Below are 19,884 nucleotides of genomic sequence, written 5' to 3' on the forward strand. Positions count from 1 at the left end.
TCGCCTCCACGTTCTAAATGCTTGTATCCTATAAAAATTCAAATGATAGAAATCTTGAATAAACATAAAAATCTTTTACAAAGGTTTGAAGGGTCATGGAGCATGGATCATTACGTTTATAAAGTTATCTGCAGTGGATACAAGCGTGTAGGTGGATGATCATGGGCTTAAATAAATTTAATCTTTCGTTTTTGTACAATAGTACAGTATATTTTTTATTACCATACATCGTATGCGTTTTAACGCTCTTGTTGTTTTATGTGAATAAATAATAAATAAGAATATACAGAAATCATTTGTACAGAGAGCAGGTATACACGAGAAGGTACAAGCGCCCTTTCTATGTATATCTGAAAGTACTTCTTCTCACGTAATCGCTGTGCATTTTGATTTAGAAGTCACGATACATGCGTGCACACAAAATTCATAGGTAAATATGCCTATGCAGATATGTAGCCATACACGTATACGTAGACACTAAAGGTACCATTTCTATTTTTATATTTACATAATGAGTGTATATTTGATAACGATGAGGTGTCGGACCACCTCTGTTATGCCGCACCTATTTAAGTTTTAGAAAATTCATACATACATACATAGAACATTACTGCTTTGCATCTTTAGGCATCACAAGGCTAATATTTTTCTTGCCGTTGTAATTCCATCGATAATACTCTCCAGCCGTAATATTGAAATTTCGATTTTTGATCTCGCACATGTCATGTGAAGACGTGTTCAGTATTTTTTAATCATTTATACATACATGCAGGTGTAGTATGTACATCATTTTTCATTCTGATAGACTGCTTCTGCACATACCATTTTTCCATGTTATTTTTCTTGAGTTTTTTTTTGTTAAGACTGGAATATAGAAGTCTTGTATTGGTTTAAAAGCTCTATATTTATTTATTTACCCATTTATTTAATTATTTATCTTGTTACTCGGTAAAGGAAGACGTAATACGCTAGTTACATAGTTAAAACTTTGTTAAACACATCCAAAACTTCTGCGTCGACTCACGGTATTCAATTCGTATTAAATATGAGTATATGTATTTATACCGAATACGTTACTGCGAAATATTTCATTAAATAAAGTTTATGTTCTTTACAACTATTTGGTCATGTGGTATTTATATGACAAAAGAAAATATAACATAAAATAAATTTAAAAGAAAAACCGAATTTCTCTTCTCTATAAATAAATATATATTTGTTTTATCTCTGTATATGTGTTATATGCTGAGACTAGTCAATTTCAAAATAATATCATGATGAATCAACTCGGGTAATTTCAATGTATATAATATGTTTTTTCAATATTATATATGTAGGTATATACACACGTACGTATTATCATAGACACACACGATGTAGAAAGAAAATGTCTGTTTCACCGTAATGGTTACACTCAGCACAGAATATTATTTATACATATGTATATGAATCGGATGCGACATATAAAAATACGTGTTGATCAAATTTCATCGTCAATGGATTATAATTAAAAATTACATTGCCTTCTCGACAAGATAATTTTTACCTTGTACGTCAAGTAGATTAAAATCAATAATATTAATGTAAAATAACTATCTAGAAGTGAGAATAAATACTATAGATCATTATTAACATTCCCTAAGACATAAAAAAAAAACCTTGAAAAGTATTAATTTGTTAATCTTTATGGCGTTTCAAAACTATAAAAAACCACATTCTATAGCTGTACTAATAAATTATTGCAAAATCATTAGTATTGAAGCTCTGAGATGAGGTATTTTGAGAGAAGATTATATTTACTTTCTTGGTGGAAAATCGTCAATTATATTCCTCATTACGCAGGCCAGCAATACGTGGACAAAACATACAGATGTGATACATAAGTAGTGAATTGAATTGACGTGCTTCAAATATCCATTAAAATTTTCTCTAAAACTGTTTGGACTTTATTTTTTCGTAATTATTTTGAATGGCATAGTTTTGGCAAGAGATTCGTTCAAACACAATTGTTCATGTGGGTATTGGGTCTCGACAAGGTCCGCTTCAATGAATGCTACGAATCTAAACATATAAAAGTTAAATAGGGTATTACTTCAAGTGTTGGCGTTTCACCAGCTCTATTATATCGATATACTATGTAGGTACATTGAAAAATAAATTTGAAATCATAATGTATACCGATAAAGGTGTTTCAGATCTGGATAATACTGATGATATATTACTAACAAAGAGCACTGCAGTATAATTTATTTTAATTATTAGCACTTGAATGTATCAAAATTACGTGCGATCAATAACCGTCTCTATCGTTGCGAAACTACTGGTTGCATGACTGCAGATGATGCATGTTATTATTATTTTTCTCATAAACGTACACTTCTGAAGCTCTACTCTATTGATATACCTATTCGATCATACATAATATATATATATTTCCATACGTATGTATGACTATAGTTCGTATGTACAAATTACGTAAATTACTATGATTCATTAAAATTATTGATTACTTATAAATGATAATTCACCTTATATTCGAGTTTGGTATATAAACGTGTAGCAAAAAGTTTCAATTTCAGCACATTGCTTTTTCGGTTTCGCACAAAACTATTCGATGCTCGTATTCAAATATCAGGCAGTGTTTCCGCGGATTCAACATATTCGTCTCGACGCTTTTATAAATCGCTAGTCATATTCAACACAGGCTAATCAAATATATATGTATAGTCTTAATATCATTTTGATCCATATCATTCGTGATAATTTGTGATTTTTATAATCATATCAAATGGTTCAATGACTACAATGAAAATTCAAACAGCTATACTTATGACATTCCATGAATTTGTCCGAGTACGGACGTCTCAATCTTTGTAATTTTACAATGAGAGTCTCTTATGCATTGTATGGGACATTTAAATAGCAAACGTACAAATACGAATCACTTTTCAATCATTAGCGCCTCAGAGCACCACATCTTTCATTATTCAGTGAAATATCAGGGTAATATTATTCATTTATTTGAAAATAAATTATATCGTCCAGTCTTTTTAGGGTCTTTGGTGGTCTGGAGTTGATTTTAAAATATCCGGTTGTGTTGGAAGACAGCTTGAACCTGTTACACCAATTATAATATTTTTACATCCAAAAAGTGATCATTATTCATTTCAATTACACACTTATCATGTCTCGTTGAAACTCCCTTCTATTTGACTCGTTTTATAAAACCTGGGACGATCTGCGCCCCTTGAAAGACTCATAATAGAAAAATTACACCAGAATGTACACATCGAAAGGCTCTTAGGTGTTCTGCACAGATATCCAGGTTTTACAAAACGAGTCAAATAAAATGAAGCTCAATGATTTTTCGGCAGATCTAGGAGATCTTTTAAGCAGCCATATTTTCAAATCAAAAAAAGGAGTCTGAGGATTTGTTCTTAAAATAGTCCGTGCGCTATTTAATAATGAATCGTAATTGTTATATTATTGTGCATGACTAGGAACAAATGGCTCTAACCGAAATACATGTGTTCATACACAATCTTTCATCATTTAATGTGCGAACTTTATTCTTAATTTGATTTTTACGTACCAGTAGCAGGTCTCAACGTTGATTTTATAGACCTATGTGAACCGTTTCGTGTTAAGGTATTCATTTGTGGTGTTCCCGGTAAAGCGTGGCCCAAGGCATTCATGTAGTCAGCAATCAATAATGTAATTTCTAGAATCTGAAAAATTAACACAATCGATGCGAAGTGTCTATAATTTTATTCTTACAATTAACAGTATTGGGTGGCGCATTAAAGCTAAAAATTTACCTTGGGCTTATTAAGTGAGAATAGAAGTTTTTGTTCGGCAGCACCTTCATCCGGACAGGCAACTAACATGAAGTCATCCAAGCAACCACCAAAGGTAATTATATTCCCATAATTATAACGGCAAACTACTGCCATTGTTTGCAACTCAAGCAATGTGACACTGTCCTCCGAGACGGCAATCCAAACAGTCGCCGGCTCAACTTGTTTCAACTGAACGAAAAAATAGCCTCGTGTCTCAGAAATGCCCCGAGTTATACGTACTATGCAAAATGATTTTTGTTAAATTATATATTTACCTTTGCTTGATATAAAGTGGCACCGAAGAAAGGCCATTTCCTGGTGCAAGTTAAATATATTCTAACACAGTCCAAAACGCTACGACCCCTCAACGATATCCATTTTTCTTGAAGTTTATCTTGTAGTTCTCTGATTGTGCAAAAAATAGATTTACATATGTGATAGAAAATTTCAGAAGTCAATCATGCAACCGAATCCATGGAGATTTTTACAAACCTTAGCTGATCAGAAGTGATGTTCGTTCGATATCGAATTGGATAAAATTTATCAAGAGCCTGCAATACGTGATGATGGGGATTATTCCCAGGTCCGCCGCTGCCACGAGTCTTTTCATTATTATACTCCCCATAATCGATCTGGAATGTGTATTCAAAATGAATTTGAACGGAGCAAGCTACCAGCAATGGCTCATGTTTCCTAACAGGTTCTCACCTGTGCCATTAATGAGGCAAGTTCGAAAGCAAGTTCTCGATTCACAGGGAATTTTCCATGTACAACTTGTTGATTGATTTGATAACATAGTAAAAGTCTTTCCCTGTCAGTTTCCATTTTGACAGCATGTTTCCAATAACATCTTGATTTGTAAGTCAATTGTATTACTCTTGTGTTTTCAAATTTTCCAGAACCCTTTTCTCTCAAAGCTGTTTCCCATTTTGATATTATGTCGCATAACTGAAAATCGCGTTGGAAAAGTTAATATTTATTTCTACGCTTCGAGAATGATGAAGTAGCAGTTCATTATTCACTTTAGCTTGTAGGTCGATAAAATGTTCCAGATCTTTTTCAATTGGATCATCACTGAAGAGAGTGAATCCGGACTGATGAACATCGCGGCACCCAATTTCTTGATTCAATGTGTTTAAAAATTCTTCGATGGTTGTACTGCCATCAAAACTGACCACTTGGTAAGTCCCATTTAAAAAATGTACAGGAATTGCATGTGGTAGAGAATGATGATATGGATTTTTTAACAAAATTGATAATACTTCCATCCTGGATGGTTTCACTTCCCTTCCACCATTCTGCAAAGTTCTCTCCAAAGCTCTTTCGCAATAGGCCGCGTACTTGCCACATTCGGTTCTAAGAAGTAATTCATTTGTTAGAATACAAATTCAGCCCAAAATATTGGACTTCAATTTCATCCAAAGTAAATCTATGCATGCTGGGATTCTCATCGGTTACACTTACTTAGAGTCAGCATTTCTGTTGAGATGTAATTTCAAATACCATAACAGTCTGTTGTTTCTTGGGAGGAAAAGCGAGACAGCTAACGCAAGAAGTTGCCATCCTTGGACTAGCACGTAATGGGCAGGATTCGTCTTGCAATCCAAAATAGTTGGTGTTGAATGGGCCTGCGTGAGCGGAGGACTGTGAGAAGTTGAAGCCGTCGATTGGGCGTCTGCATTTTCACTGCCACCACTGGCCGTGGGACTTTGCGTATCGCAGGTGAACAGCGATTGCGTGGCGCAGAGGAGGAGCTGCTGTAATGGTATGCTGGCATACTACTATGGTCGTTGATTTGACCTCATCCTAACATATTCATTTCCTAACGCTTTCAATAACATCTAAAAAAGCGTCTTAATTTTATAGTTGGACTAGTCTGCGTTATCAACGATATTTCAATTTCACTCATTTTTTTGCCAAAGTGACGAATTTCGACGAGCAAAAGCTCGGTATTTATGCGAGTGATTGACACATTTTTATCGATAATAACTTAATGAAGCTGTATGTATATGATTGTATGATAAGCATTAAAAGAATCAGGTACTCCTCATGGTAATGTAGTATCTACCCTAAAGTTTATTAATTTCGCAATGCTATGGCTGATTGAATTTTGAAAATATCGATTGGATACTTTTTCGGTCTTACGTTGCAATTGTCATGTTGCTTTTTCAGCTTGAAATTTCACAACTATACGGTTTGCAATTTTCAGGGTTCAAACGGAGTACAACTCGAATAGTTTATTTGACAAAACTGTTAGTATAAGCAATGGGAATTTAAATATCATATGAAACTCAAAACTCGATTGTTAATCACAATAAAACGTATGTGAAGTAATGAAATAGTGAAATGTATAATGGGCGTACTCGAAAGCGTCTAAGCTATTGATATTAATCTCCAATACACCTCGGAAGCGAAATCACAAAACCAATGGCTACTTTCAAGTTTTCGTTGTTACAATAAGGTACGACGCACCTAAGTTTAACGGTGAATTTAATTTAATTCCTATTCTTTGATTGTAAAACCTCAAATATCTCAATTAAAATTGAAGATTCTAACTTTGTCCATAAGCGATTGTACTACTCTTTACCTAAATTCTATTCTCTAAGCAGCATTCAAATAAAGTATATAATATTGTAACTATAGAAAAATTAGGTAACCGAAAAAAACTGAATTTGAAAATGTTTTTCTGTGTATGTGAATTTTATGTACACCAACATACCATTCTGCAAGTGTGTGCGACGTGGAACGTATTTAGACAATTATATTGATAATTCGCAAGAATTTTCTTCAGAGTTATGAATTGATATCATCATATACCTCGAAGGTCAGAATTAGTAATTTAGGAACACTGATGATATAATGATTGGTTGTCGAAATATGTTCAGTTCGCGCAGAGGGTGACAAGATAGGACAATATGGTTTGATGTATAATTATTTGAACACATGAACCAAGTAAAATGAAGTAACATAATTGATATCAAAATTACGTACTATAGAAAAAACCACAGGCATGCCATTGATTATTGAAATCTATAGGTAGCACACATAAAGCGGCAAATGAAAATGAATTATGAATGATTGTTATAACGAAAAAATTTTGTTTTCTCTTGGTCAAGCATACAATAATATAATTTAGGTATGTTCATAGAACCTCCTTGATTAATTTTTGCTAAATTCAACGTAGCAATATTCAGCAGTTCTTTTTTTTCAAATATGTATGAATAATATATACTTGGCCAAGTTTTTCCTGTATACCATCTCTAATTCAGGATCACATATTCAATTACAATGCAGCCAACAATTGGTGGCTTCTGAGTAATAAAGACTCTTCTTAACATGATATTGCATCAAATGGTACACAGGAATTAGGTGTTGGTTAAACAAAAAGCAGGACTTACAACGCGCGCAGTGCCCAGTGACACACGTCTGGCGGCCTTTTTTACCTGAACACCCAAACGCTGTTGAGTATGGCGGCTAGTCTGCTTTACCAAAGCACTAACAAATTCCGACTGAAGTTCTGGCTGATCCAAGCACTGTTGAAGTGCATTTTGTGCTAATACGACATGATAATCAATTCCAGCCTGTTCCACAGCAACTGACATAAATAATTGACAAGCCTGCAAACACAGAGAATACAATGATTAACGTCATTTTGCTCAGGTAATAATTTTTCGCATCACGAAAATAGGTACCTTGAATAATTTAATTGCTTCCATTTGCAAGGATTCCGAGGTAAGACTCGTCAAAGGACTTGTAATATTTTCTTTAGTGTGCAGCAGCAACGGATGTCGCCAAAGTACGCAACTAGGATCACCATCGGTTTCCATTAATCTTTGCACTAATTGTTCATATTGTGTACCAGCGCTGGGCCCACCTCCTGACACTACCGTGAGATGGTATAGCCAATTATCTTTTTCCTGTTTATGGGTTATCAATAAATACGTCGGACCCTGGTGTGTTGGGAAAATTCCGATTGTTCTCTCGTGCGGACATTCCGCATCTCTCTCTTCACTGTCGCTGTCAGATACATGTTCTACCTCTTCGACACGAGCGTCTCTCATATTAATTTGTCCGATAGGATTCTTTTAACACATATCGGAAAAGTTGAATGTAAAAAATTGTAAGAGTTGAAAAATCACACATAAAATACCGTTGCGTTAAATTCTTACCGTATCGCTGGGACATTTGAAATATAGGAACATTTTTCCGATAAGAACGCACCAACATTTTTTGGCGTGTCCATTTTTGACCTTGGTTAGCCAGCCTTGAATGGTTGGCTTATTATCCTCTTTACTCAATAATAACTTAGTCGCATTACGCCTTTGAACATTTTGTAAAACCCGTATCCAATCTTCCATAGTTGCTATACAGTCAGCGGTCAAGTAGTAAGTTTTTTTGCCTGTGGCGATTTCAAAAGTGGCTGCACCTTCTGCACGGTTTATCCTGGAATGTGTATATTAATATTAATACTCGTTTGATGCGAAATGTGAGGGTAACGGCATAAAAATTTTGATGCACGCACCTGCAAACTTCATCAAGAATAATTTGCCCCTGTGGTTTACGATTCACGTCATTCTGACTCTTCCAATAAGTGAGTATCCCATTTTTGAGAACAAACCATCTTTTTCTCCACGTTTTTAGTTTGCCACCCAGTTTTGCAAGGTGACCAGTTTTCTCCAACGATTCGAGTCTCTTTGGACTTTCTCCAGATACCCTCATGAGTAAACTGGGCATACTGGATTCTAAGGATGTTGAGCTTAGAGCATCGGGTGGTATTGCGTAGTCTTCTGACAGTCCCGATTCGAGAGAGGTATCTGCGAGTTTTAAACGTTCTCAGTTGTCAAAAAATTATCAAATCAAGTTTATCGATACCACTGACGATAATTGAACATACCACGTTTCACACTCTTGCTTGGAGATCCACTCGAACTTCGTTTGGCTGGGCTCAAGCTGCTAGTAGTTTTAACGCTTTTGGAAGGACTGCTTCCGCTACCAAGGGACGAATCTGTATTGTCCGATGAGCTGTTGGTTATTCTAGTATTAGTTTCCGTTTGGTTGGGATGTTCTTCACCGTCCGAACTGTCGTCAGAACTGTCCCCAAACGGCATAGACCGTATTTGACTGGCCCTACCTGTTTAAAAATTGATAGTAGCAATTATGAGACAAATCCGAGTGAAATTATCGGGTTAGCTAAAATCTGTAGAATATGAAAAAAACTAGAGGTACCCTTCACAGTAGCATAGACTGGTACAGAGATATCACAATAGCCTTGAGAATTATGAGCAGTCAGATTATGTCCAGTTGCGTGAGAATGCTTGGATGAACTTGTGGTATTAGTAGTTGTTGAAGGTGCTGATTCTTCATTAGCCGGAGGACCGATTCCCAAGCCACCATCGGCAACCTGAATTTAATTAAACGACCGATTGAGGTATTTGTTTCAACCAGATATTAATTTTTTTTAAATATACATCATAATTGTTTTATAGTAGATATCAAGAGGTGATTAGTTTTCATTTGTACCTGATAGATCTTTGCCTCCCAGCTGGGAAATCTGTGCAAGGGAGGTGTGGGAGGTCTTGGACCTTGCCCAGCCTGGCTCCAGTTGACACCTTCTCGACTGGGTGTGTAAATTTCAGCATAGTCATGGACTGCCTCGGAGCCAGTACTGTCTCTATTGGTTTCTGAGACCCCAGGGATACTCGGTAGCATAACCAGGTTCTCGACTGCAGCAGCCAATTCCTCTGATAACATGCTAAAAAAAGTAAACAAAGGTGTAACCACACGAAGCTAAATTAATGATTTGCCAAGCTTTATTAGTAACGGTTCGACAACGCATGTTATGGGGTGTACCACGGTTAAGGAATCATTGAAAAATCAAATAAGGTAGGCAGATCCCCGTAGGAAGTCCCAGGACGTCACAGGGTACCGCATTAAAAAAAAAAAGGCGCCGCTATCACGTCGCGAGGCCTCCCAAGGAGAATCGAGTACTATTAAAGAAAAATAAAAGGTGAAAAAATTCAAGGATCGTATTACTCGAATTAGATACGCAACAAAAGACCTACCTGGCATCCATATTTATGGCTGTAGTTCCCTGCACTTGGATAGTTCCACAAGCTGATAAATGCCGTCTGTGTCTTGTACTGGTTTGCGGCTCAGCAACAGAGTTTTGGATAGTGTCTTGCCCAATCTGTGGTGTTGCCTCTAAGCTTTCAGAACGTCGACGTAACGTGGGATCAACTTCTAACGACAAGGATGCCCTCGTAGGTGCCTGTACCAAGAGAACCATTTAGAAAAAATCATGTCGCAATAATGTCGCACCCAAAATTTCAAATCAACTCACAGGTGGTCTCAGTCCAATATTTGTTATGTGATTGCGAAGCAGCTCGAGTTGTTGATTGCATTTATTATTTTGTTCTCTCAAGTGTTGATTCTGTTGTTCCAATTCGCGTAGTTTATTTGTAACCCATTCCTTTATCCTAGCTGCCTTAGCTTCAACCTGTCGAGCGTCTTGCAGTCTCAATTGTCTCTGTGGATAGTCAAGGAAGAAAAAAGAAATTAGACAGTCTACCGAGCAGGACGAATTCGCGTCCTGGGCATAAGCAGGACTTTCATCTCACCTGCTCCTCGACCTGTGTCTCAAGTTTTGAAATACAGGCACAGTGCGTGTCGTCTATTTTTTCATTTTGGGCACCCGACGTTGACGGCAGCGAATGTGGTGGTGATCCGACGCTGGAAGTGCTCAAGCAATATTCACCCTTCACCAGCCGCTTCTCCATCATCCGTACCTGTAATGACGGAATAAAGTTCTTTCACACAATGAAACTTTTTCAAGACTCGATAGAAGTTTGCTTTCATCTCTTTTAATTAAACAGCCCCCTAATCATGGCAAATAACACGAATACTTATTCTATTTTCAACGCGATTGAGTCAAATATGGATCGATATACAGGCCTATACACATAGAGCGTAGCTATGATACCAGCTATTTATGCGAAGTACGATGTTCTCATCCGGTAAGAATACCAACTTACAATGATCCAAGTTGCGTGTCAAGTGTGCATGTGCAAAATGCACGTTGCGATGTTAAAATGTATACGTGCGGTACAAAAGAGAATTGTGCAGAGGGTATTACACCTATAGTTGGATATATAGATACAGATGTATACATGGGGTATAGCACGATTGCATAGCAGCTGTCGAAAATCGATATCGGCGAAGGGTAGTCGTCCCACGTACGTAAAGTACGGTAGTAAAAACCACCGGAGTACATATACGTGCATTGTCGTACTAGAAGCACGCGTGCATGATATAAAGAGGTACGACTTATTTCATCGAGAGCAAAAATCAATACGTTAATATAGGTACACAAGTGGGGTGACACTCGAGAACGCGATGCCCCTGTACCCCGATCTCACATAATGCCGAAATCTCTTCAAATTTTCGATAATAAATTATTTGAGATACGAGTCGTCTAGGAATGATAGAAATATGAACAAGGGTAGTATCAGTGGTACGAGCACGTATTACCGCACCTTATATTCAAATATGAAATGTATTCAGGATCTGCATTGCGGAGGAGGAATCTCTTAATTGTTCTCGTATTTCTGTCAAAACTTTGTTCCCACAAAATCTATATCGTTTCTACAATTATAAAGCCACCAGAATATCCGTATACGTACAAAAGTTGATCAACTTCGTACGAATCTCTTCAGAATTTATTCGCGCTTAGGTGTGCGGTTTAATTAGTCGCAAATAAAAATTTGAACGATGAAAATTGATAAAATTGTAACATGCATCTCACTGTTTCTTACCAGAAAAAATCGTAGCCATCGTGCAGGAGGGTTGAATAGATTGGGCAACGATAAAGAAAACTAATAAAACGACGTTTTAATTGAAAACTTCGAAATATCGATGATAAAAATTCAGATATGAACAATACAAGCGTATATGTCGATTGAGTAAACTCTCGGTAAATTGAACGGTGAAAAGAAATTTCTCGAGAATAAATCGGGGATCTCCGATAAACGAAAATTATTGAATTTACAGAAGCATGAGTCGAGTAGAGCTCGATTAATTCAAGTGTCTAGCTCAGCGTTCAGTGGCGTACTAAAGCTTCGGGGTTTCCTACAGTGAGTCACGTTGCTTTCCACCCGTTTCGAGAACGAGAGTTTTGTCTACGTGTAGATGTGAATCGGAATACAGGGCATACATACGTTGGTAAACGTTTCACAAACTCACCCCAACTCATTTCCCACATACGCACACACGCGCGAACTTGAACATACACATCTTCATCACAGGGTGCCTATATTAGAACGCAACTCCTGTCACCAGACCGTAAAGTACACAATTCCTACCCTTCCTTCCTAAAATTACACCGTTGTACCGCATGATTGAAAGATTTTTGTCTTCAGGTCTGTAATTTTTTACATGTACCTTTCCCAACGATTCCACCCCTCAAATGAGATCGCGCACGATGATCGGTCAACATTTTATGTTTCGCCGAGACTCATTCCGGTGGCACACAAAGTGGATAATCAATTCCAGTTAATTACAATTCAGAGTAATGTACGTGCGACTCATAAGTATAATCAGTCGAGTTTTGTACCGTGCAGTTAATTTCTGCAGTGTAATAAGTTATTGCCTACGGGTAAACGTACTTTATTCCCATCTATACGTATGTATATAAGTTTATACCTATGTACGCACACTGTATGAAACATTGAATCGAGCTGGCCGTTTGCCAGTCGCGACTACCGTGAAAGGATCCAAGTCCCCTTGTGAGCGCAAACAGAAATATCCATTTCTCTACTGTGAAATATGTTTCTTTAGAAAAAAAAAAAAAAAAAAAAAGGGAAGATAACCGAAGAAGAAGAAAGAAAAAAATAATGAACAGAAAAGGGACAAGCACGATTCTACCGAAGTCATTGTTCATTCGAGTATTTCAAGAGAAATATGGCTAATAAAAATGTGAACATAATTTTCACCGGGTATCTAATTTTATTTTGCATCAATGTTCATACGACGAAAATTACTTGCGTTCATATTAAAATGGGTAATTTTACTTGAATCATACTTGAACATGTGTGGGGTATATGGATGCGCGATATCAGTGGCTAGCTATATTTACTTTCTTTTTATCGTTTCTTTTTTGGCACTTTCGTTCTGTGTCACCTCTGACTGGCTAAAAGCCAAATCATGAGTAATCCTCATTCACTTTGTACACGTGTGCATATTACTATGAAAAAAAAAAAAAAAGAAAAGGGTTAACTACCCCAGACTTCTCATACAAAACTGTCAATCTTTTATTAGCTAGCTAGCTCTTTAAGCGCCATGCGAAACGTGAAAATAGTATACGTTTAATAAACGAAATTAAGAAGAGACAAAGATTACGAGATATTGACATGTCATCTTTAAAACTGTTGCTGATTGATCATCGGCAAACAAAGAAGGCTAATTAAATATACGAAATAATAATATACATCCAAAGCTTTCGATGACATATGATTCGAGAGACACTACCATTATTGAAACAGAAAAATCTAACGAACGATAAATGATAAAACAAAACTGCACCACAGCATTAAAATACGTGTGAATAAAGAACAAAGATCAGAGCGTTTGTACCTTTCATCTGTGTCACCTGTCGGGGCGGTCCATTATTTCACTATATTTTTATAAATATACAATAACGGTAAAGTATAATTGTTGTACATGAGAAATAAAAATAAAATCACCTTATAAATTCACCGTTTGGTTTAAAGTAAATGTAAAAAAAAAAATATACATGTATACTATTATATCTTTCGTAGAGTGTATGATACAACGGGGTGAGAAAAGTTTGTGTGATGAAAACGCTGCCCGTTTCATAACAAAATAACGGAGTAGCAGCAGCAGGGGTGCGTTTCGGCCATGACGGTTTTAGACAAAAATCAATGCATAGGGTTCAATGTTACATGCGCGTCTCGCCCCATCGCGAAACTTGTATAGAAATTATATATCTAGTCCGAAGGTTCGAGTCACGGCTAAAATCGATATTATCCTGACATTCTTTGGACATTGAAACAACGTAAACTGTGATGAAGAATAATTATCAGAAATATCGCAGGCGAAGAATGATCAAAATCTTCAATTTAAATACGACGGCGGGATCCCCCGTTTATTTCGCGCCAAGTAGGAACAATCGACAACAATTACCGGCTAGTGTGAAATACCCGGTCGGTAAAGGTGCTGTTACGTTTCTCGAAAATACCCGCTGAATATTGCCGGTAAAGCAGGGGACTTTTTCTCAATTGTTCTGTAGGTTTAAAAAACCCGCCAGACAAAAAGGCATTGTTATGATTCCGGGGCGGTCGGTACAGAGGGAATCCGTTGTTAATCCTCTGCTATTGTTTTCTGTTTTTAATAAATCGAAGCGGAGGTCCACACTTACCTTGTCTTCGGCTTCATCCGCCCTACCCTCTGCTTCGAGCACCCGCTGTTCGAGCTCCGAGAGCTGAAAAACAAAGATAGAAAAAATGTTATCAGCACAACCGACGCACATACGATTACGAAAATTTTGAAATAATCCTGATCGTTTCTCGTCGTTTCTTTTATACCACCGACGTAATCGAAAATCATGGGTATCTTTATGGATATAATAAATGTTCCCACGAATCGTCACGTCGTCGCCATAGAAACGAGCTGCTGCACGCTGTATATTCAAAGCCACTGGATAGGGTATCGTTAATCGCCGTACCAGATTTAATTCTCATAGTCCCGTGCCGCAGACAGTTGTTACAGAGTAGCTAAAATTATTTCATTCGAATTTTCTTGACATCCGTTTAAAACCGTATAGCTTTTTCCCCACTATTTCGAAAGAGTTTGCAAGCGTAAAACGAAAGAAAAGAAGCCTTTTGGTCTAACGAAGCTCCGCTTCTGAGTACGAAGCACACGATTGATTTATCCCTACGTATACACAACTTTACCTGCACTTTTAGATTTTATTCGAGAAGAAGAAAACAGCGAAGAAAACGACGTATCGTACAATCGGAAGAGTGTTTTCTTGGCTCGGGTGAAATTTCAAATACCATTTGAAATTTATGTACACCAATGCGGCAAAAACACCTTGTATACGGCCGACACATATTGGTAAGGCTTACGGGGAGGCTGGCAGTATTTAAGCTAGTCTCCATTGACGCATGGATGTGCTTCGCGTAGGTATTATCTAGGTGATGTATTACAATACACGGCTGGATGATGCTGCAAGCTGTACAGAGTACGTACGTACGTATCTCCCAACGGTCCTCCTCCTTCTCCTCATGATCGCCATATCCCGTGGCACACGTACAGTAGATATTGTATGCATGTATTTCACAATGCACGTATACCTACACGACACACACGTACGCAGAGTCGCGACGTCGCGTTATATGTATATTCACGTACGTGTAAGTATATACATACATATACGTACGTACACAGGACGTGTATACGCAAGTGGCACGGAGTGTGCACACCAAGAGCTTTATGTACGGGGTGATTAATTAAAACAGAGGTTAATCTACGGGTCGAGGCTCGGGTTTAAGTGCAATTTATGCTGTCCGGGGTTAACCGCAAAATATAATTATTCCGTATCAGCCTCGACGAACCGCTGGATGCAGGGAACTTCCCAAATTCGACAAAATACGTACCATGTACATGAATTATCCGTATAAAAAAAAAAAATAATAACAACCGATATAAACGAGCGTACGTGATAAACGTACGGGTAGAAATTTAGATAAGAATTACAGCCGTTACGTGCCTTTCTTGGCTCGCGTGTAATTTGACGAGAAGAGCTCAAAACTCTTGACGACAGTTTGAAAGATTTTCGCCGTGTAACGTGCAACGTTTACCTTACTCTGATATTATTATATAATTTTCCCTACCCCGGGGTACAGGGTGTTGCTGTGCCGTGCAGTGGAACGCATTGCGAAAGACATTTCTCGGTCTGTTCTTTGGAACAGATGTCGTTAACTGCCGTGAGCTGCACCAGCCCTAAAGACGTTCCGCGTACAAGATTGGTAACCCTGAGGCAATTTGGAGATATAAAAAACGCGGAATACAATATAACACGTATGCAGATATACCATAAATCGCCCCTACGATTGTATAGTCGTTCTCTGTTTTCCCTTCGAATTAATCATTTCGAAAGAAATTTTTCGTTTTTTCTTTCAAATACTGTAAAGTTCGATTTCCTCCATACTACGCGTGTGTATGTATTTTATATGAATATCAAAATTGCAAATGAATATGTCGAATATCGTTTCTGCCCTCGAGGGACGGTGTCCCATATAACGAGGTTTATTTTCATAATACATCTCCCTTTGCCGAATACCTTCGTTTCCCGATCCACAGAGAAAGAATGAAGAAAAAAAAAACCAAGAAGAGAAGAACTCTTCAAAGAAATGTCGAATCTACAGAATTCGCAATATAGGAAATAATTGAATGAATGAGTTAATTTTTGAGATAAAAAAAAAAAAGTACAACTCCGCGTTGGGAACATGTGCGAATTACACGTGTCCGTATTACGTCGTGCTACCTGTCGCGTAGGCAGGTTTCGTAGGTTCCAGAGTGCGTGTCCTTCGGGACATAGCGCGAGTCCTTTCAAGCCGAAATAATAATTAATATACGCGACCCTAGAGCGTAATATCGGTCCAAGGGATTCCTGCAGACTACGTCCTTGCTTCGCGGACTCCGGAGCAAAGGGGTTGTCTAAATATTCATTTGCGAATAAGGGTTCGCCCAAAAGCCAAGCGGTGCTAATGGCGGTGGTACTCTGGTATCTGGAGGCGCTACTCCTTAAACATATGTATATATAAGTGCGTACCTACACGCGTTGATGGGTGTATCATAAATTTATACATACGCATAAATGTAGCCACACGACGCAGGTACGTACGTCAGAAACATTAAAGCGACGCGTGATCGCGAGCATCTGCATTTGACGAGAAGGAACGTACGGTATGATAATAGATATGTCGCGTGCTTCGTTACGACGACGATACAACGATTAAAATAATGATAATATTCAAACGTGAAAAAGAATATCGGGTAATCGAGGAGGAGCAGCGGTAGAGCGGGAGGGAGTTCACGTTATCGGGTAACATAAGTGTACGTAGAACGTACATAAAGGACGCCTAAATTCAGCGTCTCGGTTACAAAGGTCGTTGATAATTTAATAAATGTACAATCGTATCATGCAGGGAGTAACAAGAGCTTGCGATGTGCATGTACACGTTATACAGTGCGCGTATAAATAAAATGTGGGTTATGCTTCGAATCACGCGACAAGACGATAACATAAATACAAACAACCCCCGTGCGGGAACGGGGGTGTTCGCCGCTTGCCGCTGCCGGTGCCCCAGTCCCGTTGCCGGTGGGACAAATACAAGGGAATATTTCGACCCGACATCATTCAGGCGGAGAGAAAGAACTGGAATATACGAAGGATAAGGAGGAGGAGGAGGAGGAGGAGGAGAATAAGAAGAACAACAACAATCGTCCATTCTTTATCTCTAAACGAAGTTTAAGTGATTTTTTTACCTCTACTCCCCTTATATTCTTTTATCTTTCATCTTTTATCTTTATATTCAGTTTTACCCTCTCTCTCTCTCTCTATTTCTGTGCTTCTCTTCATTCCCTTCTACTTGATTCCTTTCCTTCTCTCTTTTTGTTTATTCTCTCTCTCTCTCTCCGTACGGACGGGGAGAACCTTTTCCTCCGCGTCTGCGGCAGCAACGGCAATGACACGCGGGAGAAAAGCTGGGTAAAGAGCTTAATGGCCGGAGTACAACCCCTCTATAGTCGTACATCGGGGAGAAAAGGGTAGAAAAACTGAAGAAAATAAGAAGAAAAAAAAAAACATCAAGAAAGAAAATTAAGAAAAGTCCGCTCCTTACACACGTAAGTAGCTTCGAGACGGGTGATTTTTTTTTTTTATACCCTTGTACAGAGAATCTTTATAAATGCGTAATCTGGAATCGATCGGTCTCTAGGAGCCCTTTGAATGTGAAAAAAGAAATATTCTGCAATTAGCTACGTAAATGTATATAATGCACACGTTATAATTTACGACGAGGTGCGTGATGCAGATATACCTGCGTGTGCGAGTTTACAAATTACACCCGGGCGCGAATATAGCCGCGTGTATATCGTTATACCAGCCGTAGGTAAGTTGAAGTTAATTTAAATTATCTATGATTCCGTGAAAATATTTCGCAGCGAGATTTCTAATCTTTGATTATATGTATATGAGAATGTATGAAACGAGCGCCTGAACTTAATCTAATGTTCCAACGGTATTAAGTTCCTTTCATTTTGATAAACTTCGTGTTTCGTTCCCGTATTATTTTTCAATGGCAGATCTTATTTTACTTTTCTTTCTCCTCTAAGAAAAATAATTCCGACCCACGGGTGAAAATATTCAAATATTACGTGCGGACCGCGCGCTTGCAGGACCTGTTATTTAAAATTACGGTGTAACATCGCTGCAACTATCGGAGCTAATTATTACAGCAGCCTCGTCAGAAATTTTCGCAATTAAAGAGAAGAGAGAAAATTAAGGGTTTACATACGTTTCTATATATACCTGGTATGTACCCACCCTCTTAATTAATTCAAGGCCCACCCTCTTCGAGGCATGTATGTACGTAATAGCCTTATACGTGCAATTACGTGGACACGATGAAGATTTTCACCATACGTAATGTACATAACGTATCCGTATACGGGTATATGCACATGGGTTGACGAAAAAAAAAAAAAATAGACCGAAAAGCGTCTGCGGCGGTGCAATGAGATTAAAGTAACGGTGAAAGAATTTGTCCTCACATTACGTCCATGCGGTACAGTTTTTTCAGCGAACTATATTTAAATTATATACATATCATATAGATAATGAACGTATACGTATGTACAATTACAATAAAATCGCATGTGCAGCGCGGATATTGCATTTGAATGTTACTTTCACGCAAGTGAAATGTCCGTTGCGTGGTAGCGGCAATTCTCATCGCAAGAAAATTAAGTTTATATAATTTAGACGTCGTCTCCCCCGATAGACCGCCGCAGTTTCTACATTTTTTTTTTTTTTTTGTTCTTTTCTTTTTCCTCAGTGGATTTTCTCTTTTTATACGCTTTTCATAAATAATGACATACCTATAGTATATGCATTAGGCACGGTGCAATCAAAGATGATTGCGTTACAACGAGATTATAGATTCCATATAACGATAGTAACTGCATAATATGCATGTATATTAATAATTGCGATTACATTAACAATAACGGTAACAATTATGCGATCTGATTAACGAATTTTTTTTAACTCAATCGGTCCACTTTTTCCGATTTTCGAACTATTTTTCGAATACTCTATAAAAAAAATTATTGAAATTCGGCCTGAATTTTGAAAAAAATCTAAGGCTAGAGGTTTGGCATTTTTGTCGGACCGAACTTGAAGTTTTTGATAATTTTGGGATGCTATTGCCACGTATTTTCGCATAGGGAACACAAATGAAGTTGGAAATAAATCCCAGAGAGATATCCTTGATTTTTCACATTTTGGAGCGATAAATTGGCGATAACTCGGTCAATTTTACACATAGATGAATTTGACTTTCAGATTCGAATTTCTGAGATCAAAATACATGAGAATAGCATGAAAAAGTCGATAAAAAAAAATCTTTTTTTTCGACCCAAAATCGAAAATTTTCCAAGGGGTACCCCTTTGAATTTTTTCAAATTTTGACCAAAAATTTTCATTTTTTAAATTCGATCGTATGACACTTTTCTTATGTATTTTGACCCCAGGAACACGAATCCGTTGAGTAAATTGAGCTACGATTTTTTCTACTCGAGATATCTCGATTTTTCTGCTCCAAAAAGTGAAAAATTGGCGATAACTCGATCAATTTTATAGATAGACCAATTTAACTTTCAGATTCGTATTCCTGGGCTCAAAATACATCAAAATAGCATATAAAATAAAATATTTTTTTTCGGCCCAAAATCGAAAATTTTC

At 37.5% G+C, this 19,884-nt stretch overlaps 1 protein-coding gene across 2 annotated transcripts in view; it reads right to left on the reverse strand.

Moving 5' to 3' along the window:
• Positions 1-183: 183 nt before the first annotated feature.
• Positions 184-19,884, reverse strand: part of LOC105688580 (uncharacterized protein CG43867) — a 58,123-nt gene continuing 38,422 nt past the window's right edge. Inside the window, exons 3-21 of one of the 2 annotated variants that reach the window (XM_012405042.3) lie at positions 14,272-14,334; positions 10,457-10,624; positions 10,180-10,365; positions 9,902-10,107; positions 9,360-9,591; positions 9,066-9,240; positions 8,734-8,970; positions 8,362-8,653; positions 8,009-8,282; positions 7,532-7,921; positions 7,238-7,456; positions 5,304-5,596; positions 4,862-5,195; positions 4,548-4,787; positions 4,332-4,471; positions 4,115-4,244; positions 3,819-4,028; positions 3,593-3,728; positions 184-2,061 (exon numbers count right to left, since the gene is read on the reverse strand). In XM_012405042.3, coding sequence (XP_012260465.2) covers positions 2,054-2,061; positions 3,593-3,728; positions 3,819-4,028; positions 4,115-4,244; positions 4,332-4,471; positions 4,548-4,787; positions 4,862-5,195; positions 5,304-5,596; positions 7,238-7,456; positions 7,532-7,921; positions 8,009-8,282; positions 8,362-8,653; positions 8,734-8,970; positions 9,066-9,240; positions 9,360-9,591; positions 9,902-10,107; positions 10,180-10,365; positions 10,457-10,624; positions 14,272-14,334 — 3,933 coding nt within the window. In that variant the 3' untranslated portion in view covers positions 184-2,053. Of the gene's footprint in view, positions 3,116-3,592; positions 3,729-3,818; positions 4,029-4,114; positions 4,245-4,331; positions 4,472-4,547; positions 4,788-4,861; positions 5,196-5,303; positions 5,597-7,237; positions 7,457-7,531; positions 7,922-8,008; positions 8,283-8,361; positions 8,654-8,733; positions 8,971-9,065; positions 9,241-9,359; positions 9,592-9,901; positions 10,108-10,179; positions 10,366-10,456; positions 10,625-14,271; positions 14,335-19,884 lie in introns of both variants that reach the window. The other variant, XM_012405017.3, reaches the window with a different exon arrangement.

The sequence above is a fragment of the Athalia rosae genome, chromosome 1, assembly GCF_917208135.1.
Source record: "Athalia rosae chromosome 1, iyAthRosa1.1, whole genome shotgun sequence".
NCBI classification, from domain to species: domain Eukaryota; kingdom Metazoa; phylum Arthropoda; class Insecta; order Hymenoptera; family Athaliidae; genus Athalia; species Athalia rosae.